General features: G+C 43.3%; 1 protein-coding gene across 3 annotated transcripts in view; it reads right to left on the reverse strand.

Moving 5' to 3' along the window:
* Nucleotides 1-5,645: 5,645 nt before the first annotated feature.
* Nucleotides 5,646-19,594, reverse strand: part of slf2 (SMC5-SMC6 complex localization factor 2) — an 87,776-nt gene continuing 73,827 nt past the window's right edge. For 2 of the 3 annotated variants that reach the window (XM_072238902.1, XM_072238900.1), the window contains exons 16-20: nt 17,479-17,607; nt 11,818-11,895; nt 11,605-11,691; nt 10,207-10,275; nt 5,646-8,078 (exon numbers count right to left, since the gene is read on the reverse strand). In XM_072238902.1, coding sequence (XP_072095003.1) covers nt 7,989-8,078; nt 10,207-10,275; nt 11,605-11,691; nt 11,818-11,895; nt 17,479-17,607 — 453 coding nt within the window. In that variant the 3' untranslated portion in view covers nt 5,646-7,988. The remainder of the gene's footprint in view (nt 8,079-10,206; nt 10,276-11,604; nt 11,692-11,817; nt 11,896-17,478; nt 17,608-19,594) is intronic. The other variant, XM_072238901.1, reaches the window with a different exon arrangement.

Genomic DNA, 19,594 nt, shown 5'->3' on the forward strand with positions numbered 1-19,594 from the left:
ACAGCGGGCAGTATAGTTTGCGGGTGGCGGAGTGAGTCGGGAGCAGAGTGAAGGCTTAAGGGCTTTGGCTCAACGGGCTTAGGCTGAAACGGGCGAGGCGAGGAAGGTTTGGTGTTCATTTTTTGTTGTTATTTGAGGAGAGAGGCAGTATGAGTGTGAGGGCAGTTTGTTGTTCTCGGTGCCGGATGTGGGGGGCCCTGGAGTCTCCAAGCCTCCCGGACGTCTACATCTGCGCCAGGTGCGCCAAGATGCAGCTCCTAAGGGACCGCGTTAGGGAACTGGAGCTGCAGCTCAATGACCTTCGTCCGGTCAGGGAGAGTGAGGAGTTGATAGAGAGGAGTTACAGGCAGGTGGTCACACCGAGGCCACAGGAGGCAGACAAGTGGGTCACGGTTAGGAGGGGGAAGGGGAAGAGTCAGGTAATAGAGAGTACCCCGGTGGCTGTGCCCCTTGACAATAGGTACTCCTGTTTGAGTACTGTTTGGGGGGACAGCTTACCTGGGGGAAGCGACAGTGGCCGTGCCTTTGGCACAGAGTCCGGCCCTGTAGCTCAGAAGGGTAGGGAAAGGAAGAGGAGGGCAGTAATAATAGGGGACTCGATAGTAAGGCGGTCAGATAGGCGATTCTGTGGACGCAGTCCGGAGACCCAGATAGTAGTTTGCCTCCCTGGTGCCAGGGTCTGGGATATTTCTGATCGCGTCCAAGATATCCTGAAGTGGGAGGGTGAGGAGCCAGAGGTCATGGTACATATAGGTACCAATGACATAGGTAGGAAAAGGGAAGAGGTCCTGAAAGGAGAATATAGGGAGTTAGGAAGGGAGTTGAGAAAAAGGACCGCAAAGGTAGTAATCTCGGGATTACTGCCTGTGCCACGCGATAGTGAGAGTAGGAATGCAATGAGGTGGAGAATAAATGCGTGGCTGAGGGATTGGAGCAGGGGGCAGGGATTCAAGTTTTTGGATCATTGGGACCTCTTTTGGCGCAGGCGTGACCTGTACAAAAAGGACAGGTTACACTTGAATCCTAAGGGAACCAATATCCTGGTGGGGAGATTTGCGAGGGCTACTGAGGTGACTTTAAACTAGAATGGTTGGGGGGTGGGAATCAAATTAAAGAGACTAGGAGAGAGAAGGTTAGGTCACAAAAGGGGGATGGGAACAAGTGTGGAGAGACAGAGGGGTGTAAAATGAGGGTAGAAGCAAAAAGTAGTAAAGTGAAAAGTAAAAGTGGCAGGCCAGCAAATCCAGGGCAAAAATCAAAAAGGGCCACTTTTCAACATAATTGTTTAAAGGCTAAGAGTTGTAAAAGCGAGCCTGAAGGCTTTGTGTGTCAGTGCAAGGAGCATTCATAACGAGGTGGATGAATTGAAAGTGCAGATTGTTTTTAATGAATATGATATAGTTGGGATCACAGAGACATGGCTCCAGGGTGACCAAGGATGGGAGCTCAAGATTCAGGGATATTCAATATTCAGGAGGGATAGACATGAAAGAAAAGGAGGTGGGGTAGCATTGCTGGTTAGAGAGGAGATTAACGCAATAGAAAGGAAGGACATTAGCCGGGAGGATGTGGAATCGATATGGGTAGAGCTGCATAACACTCAGGGGCAGAAAACACTGGTGGGAGTTGTGTACAGGTCACCTAACAGTAGTAGTGAGGTTGGGGATGGTATTAAACAGGAAATTAGAAATGTGTGCAATAAAGGAACAGCAGTTATAATGGGTGACTTCAATCTACATATAGATTGGGTGAAGCAAATTGGTAAGGGTGTGAGGAAGAGGATTTCTTGGAATGTATGCGGGATGGTTTTTTGAACCAACATGTCGAGGAACCAACGAGAGAGCAGGCTATTCTAGACTGGGTATTGAGCAATGAGAAAGGGTTAATTAGCAATCTTGTCGTGAGAGGCCCCTCGGGTAAGAGTGACCATAATATGGTAAAATTCTTTATTAAGATGGAGAATGACATAGTTAATTCAGAAACAAAGGTTCTGAACTTAAAGAAGGGTAACTTTGAAGGTATGACACGTGAATTAGCTAAGATAGACTGGCAAATGACACTTAAAGGATTGACGGTGGATATGCAATGGCAAGCATTTAAAGGTTGCATGGATGAACTACAACAATTGTTCATCCCAGTTTGGCAAAAGAATAAATTAAGGAAGGTAGTGCACCCGTGGCTGACAAGAGAAATTAGGGATAGTATCAATTCCAAAGAAGAAGCATACAAATTAGCCAGAAAAAGTGACTCACCTGAGGACTGGGAGAAATTCAGAGTCCAGCAGAGGAGGACAAAGGGCTTAATTAGGAAGGGGAAAAAAGATTATGAGAGAAAACTGGCAGGGAACATAAAAACTGACTGTAAAAGCTTTTATAGATATGTGAAAAGAAAAAGATTGGTTAAGACAAATGTAGGTCCCCTACAGACAGAAACAGGTGAATTGATTATGGGGAGCAAGGACATGGCAGACCAATTGAATAATTACTTTGGTTCTGTCTTCACTAAGGAGGACATAAATAATCTTCTGGAAATAGTAGGGGACAGAGGGTCCAGTGAGATGGAGGAACTGAGCGAAATACATGTTAGTAGGGAAGTGGTGTTAGGTAAATTGAAGGGATTAAAGGCAGATAAATCCCCAGGGCCAGATGGTCTGCATCCCAGAGTGCTTAAGGAAGTAGCTCAAGAATTAGTTGATGCATTAGTGATAATTTTTCAAAACTCTTTAGATTCTGGACTAGTTCCTGAGGATTGGAGGGTGGCTAATGTAACCCCACTTTTTAAAAAAGGAGGGAGAGAGAAACCAGGGAATTATAAACCGGTTAGCCTGACATTGGTGGTGGGGAAAATGCTAGAGTCAGTTATCAAAGATGTGATAACATCACATTTGGAAAGCAGTGAAATCAACGGACAAAGTCAGCATGGATTTGTGAAAGGAAAATCATGTCTGACGAATCTCATAGAATTTTTTGAGGATGTAACTAGTAGAGTGGATAGAGGAGAACCAGTGGATGTGGTATATTTGGATTTTCAAAAGGCTTTTTACAAGGTCCCACACAGGAGATTAGTGTGCAAACTTAAAGCACACGGTATTGGGGGTAAGGTATTGATGTGGATAGAGAATTGGTTGGCAGACAGGAAGCAAAGAGTGGGAATAAACAGGACCTTTTCAGAATGGCAGGCAGTGACTAGTAGGGTACCGCAAGGCTCAGTGCTGGGACCCCAGTTGTTCACGATATATATTAATGACTTAGATGAGGGAATTAAATGCAGCATCTCCAAGTTTGCAGATGACACGAAGCTGGGCGGCAGTGTTAGCTGTGAGGAGGATGCTAAGAGGATGCAGGGTGACTTGGATAGGTTAGGTGAATGGGCAAATTCATGGCAGATGCAATTTAATGTGGATAAATGTGAGGTTATCCACTTTGGTGGCAAAAACAGGAAAACAGATTATCTGAATGGTGGCCGATTAGGAAAAGGGGAGGTGCAACGAGACCTGGGTGTCATTATACACCAGTCATTGAAAGTGGGCATGCAGGTACAGCAGGCGGTGAAAAAGGTGAATGGTATGCTGGCATTTATAGCGAGAGGATTCGAGTACAGGAGCAGGGAGGTACTACTGCAGTTGTACAAGGCCTTGGTGAGACCACACCTGGAGTATTGTGTGCAGTTTTGGTCCCCTAATCTGAGGAAAGACATCCTTGCCATAGAGGGAGTACAAAGAAGGTTCACCAGATTGATTCCTGGGATGGCAGGAGTTTCATATGATGAAAGACTGGATCGACTAGGCTTATACTCGTTGGAATTTAGAAGATTGAGGGGGGATCTTATTGAAACGTATAAAATCCTAAAGGGATTGGACAGGCTAGATGCAGGAAGATTGTTCCCGATGTTGGGGAAGTCCAGAACGAGGGGTCACAGTTTGAGGATAAAGGGGAAGCCTTTTAGGACCGAGATTAGGAAAAACTTCTTCACACAGAGAGTGGTGAATCTGTGGAATTCTCTGCCACAGGAAATAGTTGAGGCCAGTTCATTGGCTATATTTAAGAGGGAGTTAGATATGGCCCTTGTGCTACAGGGATCAGGGGGTATGGAGGGAAGGCTGGTACAGGGTTCTGAGTTGGATGATCATCCATGATCATACTGAATGGCGGTGCAGGCTCGAAGGGCCGAATGGCCTACTCCTGCACCTATTTTCTATGTTCCTATGTTTATTGTCACCAAACAATTGACACTAGAACGTACAATCATCACAGTGATATTTGATTCTGCGCTTCACCCGCCCTGGAGTACAAATCGATAGTAAATATTAAAAATTTAATTTACAAATCATAAATAGAAAATAGAAAAGGGAAAGTAAGGTAGTGCAAAAAAACCGAAAGGCAGGTCCAGATATTTGGAGGGTACGGCCCAAATCCGTTCATGTAGATGAACTGAACACAGTGATGAGGGAGAGGGAGAAGTGGAGAGTCCATCATCGTGCCCGACGCCGGCCCCCTAGGCCTGAGTCGACGTAGTAGTAGTAGCCCAGATCCGGGTCAGGATCCGTTCAGCAGTCTTATCACAGTTGGAAAGAAGCTGTTCCCAAATCTGGCCAAACGAGTCTTCAAGCTCCTGAGCCTTCTCCCGGAGGGACAAGGGAACTTGGAAGTATATTTATTATCAATGTATGTAATCCACATACAACCCTGAGATTGTCTTCTTGCAGCCACTAAACAAATACAATAGGACTTATTTAAAAGAAAAAAATCACATCAAAGACTGTCAAACACCCAATGTCTCTAAAATGATCAAGCCGTACAAGCAATAAGAAAATAGACAAATAACACACAGGACATTAACCATGGTGTCCCTGAGAGTCCACAGTCATGGAGCTAGTTCAGCGCAGAGGTGAGTGCCAATGGTTGCAGGCCACAGCTGCAGAGAGTCTGCACTGAAGCAACTTGATCAATGGCGTAAATAGTAAAAAAAAAGTAAACAGAAACACATGGAACACGAACAGCAGAGTCCTTGAAAGCGAGTCCACATCTGCGAAGTCAGTTCAGCACTGAGGTGAATGAAGCCAGTCTCGGAGCCCAGTGGCTGCAGACAACAAGTGCTCCCGGACCTGGCGTCACGGCACACAAGATTCCTGCATCTCCAGCCTGACAGTAGTCGCAAGAAGAGAGGGAGACCGGTCAAACGCAGGCAGAGCGTGACCGTTTCCTGCTCTCATCCTCCCTTCACACCTGCTCGACACTTCAATTAGCACGAAGTAATGGAGCTGATCACGGCTACAACTTCCGCTATCAGACATCGACACAGCCACCCCCAGCAATGGCCGCCTTGCTCTCTGTACCTGCACTTCCACCGTCATCCTCGCCAAGTCCCCCAGGAGGTCGCAAAAGCGCCAGGATCACTTACTCCACTCAAAAGTACATCCTTAAAAGGGAAGTTATAGGCTGCACTCGACTGCAGTTCAGAAGAAGAGGACCTTGTAGTTTTGTGAGCGGTCTGCAACGTGTCATCATTGGTCACAGGCACCAACTTGCAATGCTCCTACTGAATGGCAGAAAATACTGTATGACTCACCCCAGCTTCTTATTTATATTCTTAAGTAGGATCTTACTAAAAAGTTGCAGTAAACTCTTATAAAAGAACACAAACTCTTTGTAGTCATACTGAAAATTTATTTTCCAAAATAACTTGAAAATTCTGTAGAAAAGACTGTTAAAAAAAATATAAACAGCATAATTTTGTGCATCTCAACCTTGTGTTAAAGCAGAACAATAATATTCAAGTCTCTTCCACATTTCTGAGGTCTCAAGTGCAGGGCAACAGAATTATAACAGATATTTCCTGAGGACAAGTTCTTTGACCAAAGATTCAGTCCTGTCCTGAGGTAGCTCAACTGACAAGAGAGAACTTAAGTTTTCTTTGGTTAAAGACTTTAATGTGAAACGCCAGACCATAAACTGGTAATTTGCAAAGCACAGCTAGCCCATATTGGACAGCAGATCTTCCCCCTTATTCTGTACACCATGATGCCATACCAGAATCTATTCCTAAACAAACGCACCATAATCAAAACTATTTTATTTCTAAGAAATCCGTTAAAACAATTTACAGTGGAAAGTTTGAATTTAGAGAAACAGATTACATAGTCAGACTGACTTAAGTTTAAGCCCATCCATTAGACATCCAATCTCCTCTCATAGGAAGTGTTTTGCCAAGCTGCTTCAAGGGAGAGGGGGAGGGTGGTGTTAAATAGCTTGACTAGCATTAACCCACAGATGTTCATCTCTTTAATCCTTCCAGATCATAGCTTCTTGCCTGAGAAAACAAGCAAAAAGGCAGAGGTAAGTTCTAAACATATGATGGCATCATACCATTATTATAAAAAGATTCCCAAAATCTCACAAGCCACATTTTGTCTCCAAGGCCCACGGAGACGAGGTCTAACTTGACTAATACTCTTCAAACAGGTCACAATTCTTTCCTCTCCAAACCTGAGGTGCAAAACCAAGTTGCTGTGGGCAAGAAAGGTCATGGGGGCCAAACCTCCAAACCATGTAATATGAAAACTGATTTCAATAGGCAGCATTTTTGATCTGTACAAACCACAAAGGCAGTATTTATGATCATGACTTTTATTAACATTTTTATGTGTGTGTATATTTATATATATATATATATATATATATATATATATATATATATATATATATAGTTTATGGCCTTAGCTCAGTTTTGAAAGTTCTAAATCAATCATATCTTTTTCCTTTAAAACACAAGTATGAGCTGTAGCAGTTTGCTGCTTTTGAAATCCTTTAATTGGAAATTCTATCACCCTGCACTACTTAATATGGAAAACAAGTATAAATACAAGAGACAGGTAGTGAATACTCCAGCATTTTCCATAAACAAAACAAAGCACTTAATACTCTCCATTGACAATTAGTAATCTTATAAATTGTCTATAAATCAAAATTCTTTCATTTGCATCCCTTAAAGAAAGGAGGCAGATATAAATGTACAACTTATTCATAAATTAAGGGCTAAATAAAGGAGTTGCAAAGCAAAAACACAGCCGAGGTTCAAGTGATAAATAAAAACACAACTGTGACATTTCTCCTAAGTTTGAGATTGAAGAACCAGTAGGTATGTTAATGCCAGATAACTCACTTTACTAGCCTTTTATTCTATACAATGTATAAATTAATGGCGGGAATGGCTGTTTCACACAACAATGATCATCTTAGCACAAACTAGTGCAAACAGCCCAAAAAATTCTTTGGAGAGGATAGAAGAAAAAAAGGTGAAAAATCCTAACCATACTTGATCACTATAAAATGTAAGCTAATGCTACATGCTACTATTTAAAACTATGGTAAGAATGGTGAAAGAGATATATGCAACTCAATTAACACAATTAATTTAAAGGCTCCACAAAGAGAGAAAGGCAGCTTCAATACATGTATGATTTTCAGCGTACCAAGTCAGAGAATTCATCGAATCTTTCATGAGAAACTGTCCATTTAATTGGTATTTGATTTTCAAATGGCATAAAGAAATAAAAAGATAGATACTTTCAAGTTAAACATTTCAAAAGTTCAATTGATACAAATACCAAAGTTCAATAAAATTGAGAACATTACAAAAGGGGGTAAACTTTTATGTACAGTGATAAAATTGATACTACAAAACACTGTAAATGTGGCTGCACTTACATAAATAAACTCATCTCTAACATTATCACAAAATATTTTTGATACATCTTTTGATACAGAGCTAAAATATCAAAAACATTAACTTCTATAACAAAATCTACAGGTTACACCAGACCACATGTAATTTCATGTGCAAGAGTAGGAACCCTGACAGAAACTCATTCAGGTCTGAACATTTATATATAACTAAAGGAAAGCTTTATAAATCATAAAAAGACATTATTATAAATTTTACTAAGCAAGGTCCAAATCTTTATCACCAATGGAAAATTCTTGAACTGTTTAGTGTTCCATTTCCTCATCAATAATGCGTGACTGACTGGGGTGATTCAGATCTTCACACAAGGGTTCCCAATAATCGTGAAGTTTTCCCTAAAGAAATATTATACAAAATGTCAGAAACAGATGGACTTACAAAATGTTAATATTTTCATTTATACAGCTTTGCTAATCTAAAACTGCATGAACTGTCTATATTCTATTTGTCATGGCAAAGCAGCCAACATAATCGAAGATCCCACTCACTGCAGACATTCTCTCCTCTCCCACTCTCACCATCGAGCAGAATGAACAGAATCATATAACGCTACACTCAAGGGCAACTTTTATCCTACCGTTAAAAGATTATTGAATGGCTTCTCAGTATATTAAGATGGACTCTTGTCATCACAATCTATCTCTTTGTGGCTCTGCACCTTATTGTCTACACTTTCTCTGTTATCATAATGTTGGATTCTGCATGTTGCTGGTCAGTATGTTTTACCTCAATGTACTACTGAAATGAATGGTATACAACGCAAGATTTTCACTGGCATTACGCTACCGTGTGCTGCCCTAATCTGAATCTAGGAATGAATTCTAGTAGTGGTTGGGTGTAAAGAGGTTACTTTTCCAGGGACGCACCATGGATCGAATTGTTGGGAAATGGTAAGAAGTCAATCCATGTCCTGACACAAGGTTGCACCCAAAGTGTCAAAAATTCCTTTCTCTCCCCACACATGCTGCTTGTCTGACTGAGCTCCTCTGTTTGATGAAAAACATCTGCAGCCTGTTGCAGAGTAGTCTTGCTCAGTGGTAACAGAGTAACTGATGAGGGAACTGTGGTATACCTGCAATTCAAAAAAGTTGTGCAACCATTTTGGTAACTATTCTGAGGAAGGATAGTTAAGGCAGTCCTTCATCATTTAGTTCACTGATGGAATGAAATGCTTTGAGTTCAGCTTTCAGGTTTGCACAAATAACTACATAACTAAGGGTAAAGTGATTTTGGTTTTACAATGAATGGTTGTCCTACCAATCAACTCCACTCCTTGCTGGAGGTGGGGTATTGCATTAAAGAAAAACAGATTGATGCAACAAATCTAACAGACCAAAGAACGGACTGTGGACTTCAGAAAGGGTAAGACGAGGGAACACACTGCACAGAGGGATCAGAAGTGGAGAGAGTGAGCAACTTCAAGTTCCTGGGTGTCAAGATCTCGGAGGATCTAAACTGGACCCAACATATCAATGCAGCCATAAAGAAGGCAAGACAGTGGCTATATTTTATTAGGAGTTTGAGGAGATTTGGTTTGTCACCAAAAACACTACCATTCTAACTGGCTGCATCACCGTCTGGTATGGGGGGGCTGGTGCAACTTCACAAGATTGAAGTAAGCTGCAGAGAGTTGTAATATTAGTCAGCTCCATCATGGGCACCAGCCTCTGCCATATCCAGGACACCTTCAAGGAACAATGCCTCAGAAAGGTGGCATCTATCATTAAGGATCCCCATCACCCAGGACGTGCCCTCTTCCCATTGCTACCATCGGGAAGGAGGTACAGAAGCCTGAAGGCACACACTCAGCGAATCAGAAACAGCTTCTTCCCCTCTGCCATCTGATGCCTAAATGGACATTGATCCCATGAACACTACCTCACTACCTTTTTTTATTTCAATTCTTTTTCCAAGATTTACACATCAGATGTGTGGAGGGGGTTGTGGAAGAAAAGCTTGCTACATGAGCAACAGCTTGCTTTCCATAGCCTACCGCCCAGACTTGCGTATCTAGACAGCTACGATGCAATATCCATTGTTAACTCTGACCAGCGGAGGCCCTCACCTCACTTAATTTAACAATTTTATTTATATATACTACTTTAATTCAGTGTTTTCCCTCTTTTGTATTGCATTGTGCTGCTGCTGCAAAATTAACAAATTTCATGACATATTTTGGTGATATTAAACCTGATCTGATATAATTATTATGCCAACATATCCAGTTATTGGGCTTCCCAGTTCTTCAGCTTTAAATGAAATATGCATTATTATTGCTATTAAGCGATAACTAACAACCCACAGCTTTTCTGAATCATTGGTCATCACACAAAGGAGACTAATATTATGTTGCCAGGTTAATTACAAGTTCTGCAACCAAATCCCAATCATAACTTAAGTTTTCAATGCCCACCTAAAACTCAAACAGCATTATTAGAGCTGACTTTTCCTACACCGTATTACCTGAACTGGCCGAGAACGCTGTAGCAACTCTTGCCATTTTGCATGTGTTCTTGCTTCTAAATCTTTCACCTAGAAAAAAAAATAAACGGTTAGTTTGGTATAGATTTTTTTTTCCAATACATCTCATGCAGTCTCCATAAAAAAGATTGAAACAATTGGCATGTGAACATGTAGAAACTACCTTGCAGAAAACTTTCACTGGATACCTGAACACTAAGGACAAAACTTTCATTTGATACATCAACCCTAAAGCCTTTCTGAAGTCTGATAATTCTCACTAATACTGGCTTGGGCTGGGTTTTTGCTTCCCCTGAAGGGTCAGCATCATTTAGAGCCTTTAAATTTCAGGAGTTCATAGAATCACAGTACTTGTGACAACTTCAATGTTCTGGAATTCCAAGTTTGTTGGCTGCTAATATTTATACAACATTTTGTATTTTCCTAGCAGCACATACACCAAGAACCTACATTAATTTAGAAAGCATGTTGTGGCACTGTTAAGGAGTGCTAACAAGATTAGGTAAGATGTGCTCCAAGTCAGAACCATAGAAAGATACAGCACAGAAAGAGGACATCAACCACCTATTTGCATGATCTACATTATTTTCCCCACAGACCTTGCCACTCACAGTGACCTATTCACTTACTGACTTACACATCTTTCAGATGCTGCTGGAAACTAGAGTACATGCAGAGGAAACCCATATGGTCACAGGTAGAAGATGCAAACTCCACCAGACAGCAGCTGAGGTGAGGACTGAACTTGGGGCTGCGAGACAGTGGTTCTACCAGGAAGTAATTTCACCTTCTCCCTTCACAACACTAAGCATTCATTTAGGCTCAACTTAAATTCAGAATTCATGCCCAACCACTCAAGTTTACACTTGAATGCTACTCTTGACGCTACAGTCAAGAAACCTTAAGAATAATTCAGAGACCAATTCTTCACAGCCTAATGCTGGCTTTGCAGTTTTCTGCCAGAGAACAGCATTACCTAGGCAGATGGTGGTGAATCTGTGGAATTCTTTGCCATAGACAGCACTGGGTATATTTAAAGCAGAGGTTGATAAGTTCTTGATTAGTAAGCCATCAAAAGTTTACGGGGAAAAAAGGAGAGGATGGGATTGAGAGGGATAATAAATCAGTCATGATGTAATGGTGGAGGACTCAATCAGCCGAATGGCCTAATTCCGCTCCTGTGTCTTATGATTGATTGCTGCCTTCTCAGTTTTACACAAGCCTCCTCCACATCCTTAATGATTGAAGTACAGCAAACGTGCTTTAGGAGAAGAGGCACCAGACACAACACAAGGATACAAACTGCACTGTACGACACACAATAAAGCTCGCGAGCTTCAATAGATTTAAGCTACAAGGCAGACAGTCAGAATTAAGCACCTTGCTTCGGTAAAGTAGTTTGGGGTCCTCCCTTATGTCACATTTGATGTACTTTTCTATTTCAGCGCACAGCTGTATAAGATGGCCCTGAAATAAAACAAAATGCCACCATCAATAAGTATCAACAAAAATGAGAGTGAAATACGTCTTTAAAATGAACCCACAAAAGTACAATCCCTCAGAAGTGTCCGCAGACAGAAGGGAGAGACTTACCCGTTGATTGGGAGGAACATCTTCTGTATGTAGCACCTCATTTGCCAAAACCAGCAGGTTGTAGCACAGGTAATATGCCTAGTGAATAAAATTCAAAAACAGTTAAGTATTACAAAACTCTATCAATTACCTTTCTTTTTTTCAAATAAAGCTTGTTCCCCTATTGGCATCAAGTTGGCGAACCTGCAATTAATCCAAAACATTGTAGCAAGAGTTGGGTGGGGTGGCAAGGTGGAATTTAGCGTCAGAGTTAATATCAAAATCAAGTCATCAGTTAGAGGCACTTCAACTGCCTCTAACTTTGCGTAATGTGTTTTCACTCCAATTCAGAAGGGGATTAACTACACAGACACAACATTTCCATCCGGCACTGCTGCAGTTACCTCACCAAATGAGTGCTAAATTAAGCAATATAATTCTTTTCCGCATTCTTGTACCAACAGGGAACAGAATTAAGGTTAGGAAAACAAATTTCACACAAGATCAATTGGATCTGGTGAGTATAGAGCAGTCAAGCTGATCCACCACAACAGCCAGTTCATTCAGGCAGTGCTACTTTCATGTGAATTGTTACCCGCGTGTGTGAATGGCTGGGTGGGAGGCAAGAAAGGGTTTGGTTTTGCTGGTGCTGTTGACGATCGTGTTCTGCTGAAAACTGTGGATGTGCTATGTTGGCAACACTTATGGGCTGCCCCTTTTTTTAATATATAGAAATACAGCGTGACAATCCCTGCTGGCCCAAATGAGCCCACGCCGCCCAATTACACGCATGTGACTGTAAATCTTTGGAATGTGGGAGGAAACCAGAGCACCTGAAAGAGGAAACTCATGCAGTCACAGGGAAAACGTGCAAGATACTCATAGACAGTGGCAGGAGCTGAACCTGGGCAGCTGGTGCTGTAATAGTGTTACACTAGCCACTACACCACAGTTTTAACTCTTTGTGTTGGTTGTTAATGCAAACAACACAATTTACTATGTGATAGATAAACAAATTTGAATGGTTATTTACTATAAATGCAATAAAATTTCCCAATAGAGCACATAACAGTAAAACATAGTCACACTAAAAAATATATTATAGCCCAAGTCACTGAGTAACATGTCCTGTAAATTGTTGGTGCGTGGGTGTTATCAGCACAAACATGCAGTTCTCAATAGTCTACAAATGAATGTAAGCACGTGCACAATCCAGCCTATCATTCTACTGATCATACACTAGAGGGCAGCAGCGAGAGGGGCCAGCCCAACCCAGCGTGGATACCGCACTATACCACCTCCGGGATCTCCTCTTCTGGACTGCTGTGACAGGCTTGAGTCCTAGTCCTTGCTACGACCAAGGCCACGCAGCTTCCTTGCCATCCATCTTATCAGTAATCAGTAAGGACGAGACAAAAGACAGGTTCTATGAAGAACTAGATGCCCTACTATCAGCAGTGAGCAGCACCGACAAGCTGATCTTACTCGGCAATTTCAATGCAAGAGTAGGGTGCGACTCTGCAGCCTGGCAGGGAGTCAGGAGTCATGGAGTAACAGTAACGGCCGACTCTTACTGAAGACCTGTGCAGCACATGACCTGCTCATCACCAACACAACTTTCCGCCTGCCTACCCGTAACAGGACCTCCTGGATGCACCCCCGCTCTAAGCATTGGCATCTTATCCACTATGTCATTGTCAGGAGAAAAGACAGGCAGGATGTCAGAGTGACCAAGGCCATGCGTGGTGCTGACTGCTGAACAGATCACAGGCTCATTGTCTCCAGAATGAAGCTCCGCATCAGACCCAAGAGGCGACCACAAGGAAGCAAGGATATGAAAAGATTCAATGTGGCCAGGCTGAAGAACCCCAGCATTGCTTCAGCACTGGCTGAAGATTTAGAAACCGAGCTTGCTGACCTACACCTTGCAGGCAGCGCTGTGGACAACTGGGATCGCTTCAGGGATACTGTCCACTCATCTGCACTGAAGATGCTATGGCCCTCTACCCGCAAGCAGCATGACTGGTTCGATGAGAACGACGAGGAGATACAGGCTCTACTTGTTGAAAAGCACCGCCTTCATCATGCCCATCAGAACGACCCATCGTCAGCTGCCAAGAAAAACGCCTTTACCAGTGCTCGCAAGATAGTTCAGAATAAACTATGTAAAATGCAAGATGCTTGGCTAAGCGCCAAGGCAGATGAAATACAGGGATACACTGACAGAAACGACTTGAGACGACTCTATGAAGCCCTCAACAGTCTCTACGGACCTCAGTCTCTCAGGAGCTCCCCCCTCCTGAGTAGAGATGGTACAACTCTCATTACAGAGAAGGCTCAGATCCTGCAGAGATGGGCTGAACACTTCGAAGCCGTCCTCAGCCGACCGTCATCTATTAACGATGAGGCGACAGACAGGATTCCCCATGTCGACATCAACAGCGCCATGGATGACCCACCAGTAGTAGCCGAAGTCACGGAAGCTGTCAGCCAGCTATCCAGTCCAGGGGCAGACACCACACCTGCAGAGATCTACAAAGCCGGTGGTCCTGTACTTATAGAGAAGCTCACCGAGTTGTTCTAGTCTTTTTGGAAGCAAGGATCCATTCCTCAGGAACTTAAAGATGCATCCATCATACACCTCTACAAGAGGAAAGGTAATCAACAAGTATGCGACAATCACCGAGGAATCCCGCTGCTCTCCATTGCAGGAAAAACCCTTGCAAGAGTCCTGCTAAATCGTCTGGTCACTCAGCTGGAGCTGGGCTTGCTGCCAGAGTCACAGTGTGGCTTTTGCAAAGGTCATGGGACTATTGACATGACTTCTGCTGCGCGCCAACTTCAGGAGAAGTGTCAGGAGCAGAATCACAAACTCTACACAACTTTTGTTGACCTCACGAAAGCCTTCGACACTGTCTGCCAACAAGGCCTGTGGAGGATCATGTCAAAGTTCGGCTACCCTGCCGAATTCATTCAGGTGGTACACCAGTTCCATGACAGCATGGTGGCCGGAGTGCTGGACGGTGGAGAATCCTCTGAGGCCTTCCCAGTCACCAACGGCGTCAAACAGGACTGTGTGCTCGCACCCACACTGTTCAGCATGATGTTTACTGCCATGCTGAATGATGCCTTCCAGGATAGTGATGCTGGAATCAGCCTCAAGTCCAGAGTGGATGGGAAGCTCTTCAACCTGAGGAGGCTTCAAGCTATTAACAAAGTGAAGGAGGCTGTTCTGAGAGACTTCCTCTTTGCCGATGACTGCGCCCTGTGCGCTGGCTCGGAGCCAGAGATGCAAGTCAATATGGACAAATCCTCCACGGCTTGTGACAACTTTGGACTCACCATCAACATCAAAAAAACCGAAGTCACACACCAGCCTGCTCTTCATCCACCGTACACAGAACCGAAAATCACAAAGGACAGAAACTACAGGCAGTTGACCAGTTTACTTACCTTGGCAGCACCCTCTCCTGAGCAGTGACTATTGATACAGAAGTTAACTGCAGAATAGCAAAGGCAAGTTCTGCTTTCGGTAGACTGCGCTCCACTGTATGGGAACGTCAAGGCATCAGTCCAGCAACAAAACTGAAGGTCTACAGAGCCGTGGTACTCACTACCCTCCTGTATTCCTGTGAAACGTGGACTGTGTGTGCATGGGCCGGCTGATGGCGCAATGACATCAGCGCCAGGCCCGGGAGCAGAGGTTCCCGGGTTCGAAACCAGTCAGGTCCGCTCCCGACTACGCTTTCCATCCGTGCCGGGTTGAGCGTCGAGATCGCAACTCAACCTCGTAAAATAAAAGGGAAAAGTACTGCAAAAATGTCTGTGTGAGGAGTGGTGCGCCACGCAGTCTTTCTCTCGCTCCGCGTCTTGTAAAAAGCCATGAAAAAGACATCATCACGGACGGACGCATGCACGCACAGACTCGCACGCACACAGGCACACGCCAAACAAAAAAGAAATGTGGACTATGTATCGAATGCATGTAAGGCAGCTCAACCATTTCCACATGACTTGTCTTCACAGAATATTAGGCATCAGATGGCAAGGCAAAGTACCAGACACTGAGGTTCTCTCAGTGTAAAAAAGACATTTCAAAAAAAATACCAAAACACCCTGGGTTGTCCCCTGAAAAGCTGCTGCATCCAAAGATGCTGCCATCTTGCACCTGTATACCTGCCTGTTAATACAAATATCTAATCAGTCAATCATGTGGCAACTTAATGCATAAAAGCATGCAGATATGATCAAGAGGTTCAGTTGTTGTTCAGACTGAACATCAGAATAGGGAGGAAATGTGATCTATGTGATTTTGTGGAATGATTGTTGGTGCCTGAGTGGTTTGAGTATCTCAGAAATTGCTGATCTTCTGGGAATTTCACTCACAACAGTCGCTAGAGTTTACAAATAATGGTGGGAGAAACAAAAAACAAACAATGAGCAGTAGCTCTGTGAGCCAAAATGCCTTGTTATTGAGAGAGGTCAGGGGAAAATGGCCAGACTGGTTCAAGCTGAGACCATGAGCCTATACACACTTAAGTAAAAAGACATCAGCATTAAAAAGTAAGATTCCTGCTTGACTAAACAGACGAAAATACATTCAATACCTTAAAGATTTCCAACATACAAAACAGAATGAGATCTCACAGCCTCTCAGGCCTGCTTCAACGCTCAACGTCACTGCCAATCCTGCACTTCAAATCCTCTGCTGTCAAATTTCCCTGCCCCCTCTCTCTTCCGTGTCCAAAAAGCTATTAACCCCTTCAAGCAACAGGTGCTATGTCCTAGCTGAGAACTAATTGCTGGTTATGGGTAATTAAATATAACTTTAATAACTAAATGGAAATCATTTAAAAATTTACATTCCTAATCTTCAGCTATTAAGCAGTATCAAACAACTCAGAAATAGTTACTTCCCCCAAGCCATCAGGCTGATCAATATCTCCACCAATTAACACACCCCAGCACTATGTTCTACATCCAGAAGAGTCACTTTATCATCTTCTGTCAGTCATTTTATGCTCAGCTATTCCTGCACCTAGTGTCACTTAATGCACATACTGGACACACAGAACACTCAGCAGCAACACCACATACTGGTCATGCACAAACAGGTTGTTAAAATCTCAACTGTGTACAATATTGTACTTGGGGCTTCTGAAGAACATCATATTTTCCAGCATATTAAGACATTAACTGTAATCGAAGGCATGGATTTTACAAGTATTTCCAGAATATTTTTTGCACAATGTACATTCTATGGTGCGATCACGCAAGCTGAGTATGATGTGCTCCCATCATGACCTTAACGTGGAAAGGCTAATACAAGGGCAGCCAACACGAAGTCCTCTTCCGATTGGCATAGTATCCAAGACGCCTGGGGACTTTTTACTATTACAGCCTTCACTATGTTGCAATGTGTCATCATCTTCCGCCAGCTCCACTGTTGAGGTCTTGGCTGGATTGTTCTTTGTCTGCAACCCTCCCCTTGACCTTACCGCCATGGGCGGCGACTCCATCAACAGCTAAGCTCCAGACTGCATTGCTTTCTGGATCGCAGGTACTCAAGCCTATCCACCACGACAAGGTGGCAATCCCCAGAGAAATTATGTTCTATAATCACTTTCCCGGTCCTGAACTCCCCCCAGTCAGCGCTCCAGTTCATTGCAAATGAAGCAATACCTGCTGATCCAGTTCTGTAAGTGGGACTGCCTGATGCTCCTCCCCCTGTTTGGATTTATTTTCCTCTTCAATAGTTTTCAACAAAGAAGATGGCTTCATCATGTACAAGAATCGACATAGATTAGAGATCTGCAGAGAACAAAAGTGAAATTTCATTAAATCACAACAGAAATTATATCTGCTCTTACTTGACAACTTGCTCTGCAACTGAACAGAACAATTCTAAGATATCCCTTCAGTTAGGAATACAAGGCACTGGTCAGATCACATTTGGAGCACTGTGCGCAGTTTTAAGCCCCTTGTGAAGATTAATGTAAGGGGGATTGTTTGATATCTCTAGGCCTATACTCACTGGAGTTCAGAAGAATAAGAGGGATCTCATTGAAACCTATCACAAATTGAAAGTCCTAGATGGGAGTGGACATGGAGAGGATGTTTCCTATAGTGGTAGAATGTAGGACCAGAGAGCACAGCCTCAGAATACAAGGGTGTCTATCTAGAGATGAAGAGGAATTGCTTTAGCCAAAAGTTCATGAATCCGTGGAATTCACTGCCACAGACAGGTGTGGAAGCCAAATCATTAGGTATATTTAAAGTGGAGGTTGATGGGTTCTTGATTAGAAAAGGCATCAAAGGTTAAGGGGGAAGAGGGTTGAGAAGGATAATAAATCAGACATGATCAAATGATGGAGTAGATTTGATGTGCCGAATGACCTTATTCTGCTCCTACAGGAAGTGTTATGGCCTATGGTCTAATTACAGTGGGAAATGCTTCCAATATCATGATGGGATTTTACTGCACTCCACTCGTGCAAAACATAAGTGGCAGTTCCGCTATCTGTCTTGTCTCCCTTTCTCTTCACCATTTACACCTCGGACTTCAACTACTGCACAGAGTCTTGTCATCTTCAGAAGCTTTCTGATGACTCTGCCATAGTTGGATGCATCAGCAAGGGAGATGAGGCTGAGTACAGGGCTACGGTAGGAAACTTTATCACATGGTGTGAGCAGAATTATCTGCAGCTTAACGTGAAAAAGACTAAGGAGCTGGTGGTAGACCTGAGGAGAGCTAAGGTACCAGTGACCCCTGTTTCCATCCAGGGGGTCAGTGTGACATGGTGGAGGATTACAAATACCTGGGGATACGAATTGACAATAAACTGGACTGGTCAAAGAACACTGAGGCTGTCTACAAGAAGGGTCAGAACCATCTCTATTTCCTGAGGAGACTGAGGTCCTTTAACATCCGCCGGACGATGCTGAGGATGTTCTACCAGTCTGTGGTGGCCAGTGCTATCATGTTTGCTGTTGTGTGCAGGCTGAGCATAGCAGACACCAACAGAATCAACAAACTCATTCGTAAGGCCAGTGATGTTGTGGGGATGGAACTGGACTCTCTGACGGTGGTGTCTGAAAAGAGGATGCTGTCTAAGTTGCATGCCATCTTGGACAATGTCTCCCATCCACTACATAATGTACTGGGTGGGCACAGGAGTACATTCAGCCAGAGACTTATTCCACCAAGATACAGCACAGAGCGCCATAGGAAGTCATTCCTGCCTGTGGCCATCAAACTTAACAGCTCCTCCCTTGGAGGGTCAGACACCCTGAGCCAATAGGCTGGTCCTGGACTTATTTCCTGGCATAATTTACATATTACTATTTAACTATTTATGGTTTTATTACTATTATTTATGGTGCAACTGTAACGAAAACCAATTTCCCCCGGGATCAATAAAGTATGACTATGACTACTCAAAATTGGAGATTATTATTCCAAAATAAACAATCAATATATGAGAATGGACTACCAAATCTTTAATTGAGAATAAAATGGCATACATTAGTGTTTTTTTTTTTATCTTTGACATCTTTTTTTTTCCCCTTTCAATGTCCTTTTGAAGACCCTGACCTGGAGCTACATGCTGACTTCAGTTCTTTGCAGAAATGGGACCTGCTTTCAGGGCTTCATGACTGGCCGCTTTTCAATATGCCGGGGACGCAGCCTGGAAAACTAGCGCACCTTCGGGGTGCCGGATGTTTGTGGTTCTGGAGGCAGGCGGATTCAAGGCTGGTGCCGCCACCTGATGCATTATGGGAGTACACAGAAGATCGA

The sequence above is a fragment of the Mobula birostris genome, chromosome 21 (assembly GCF_030028105.1).
Source record: "Mobula birostris isolate sMobBir1 chromosome 21, sMobBir1.hap1, whole genome shotgun sequence".
NCBI classification, from domain to species: Eukaryota; Metazoa; Chordata; class Chondrichthyes; order Myliobatiformes; family Myliobatidae; genus Mobula; species Mobula birostris.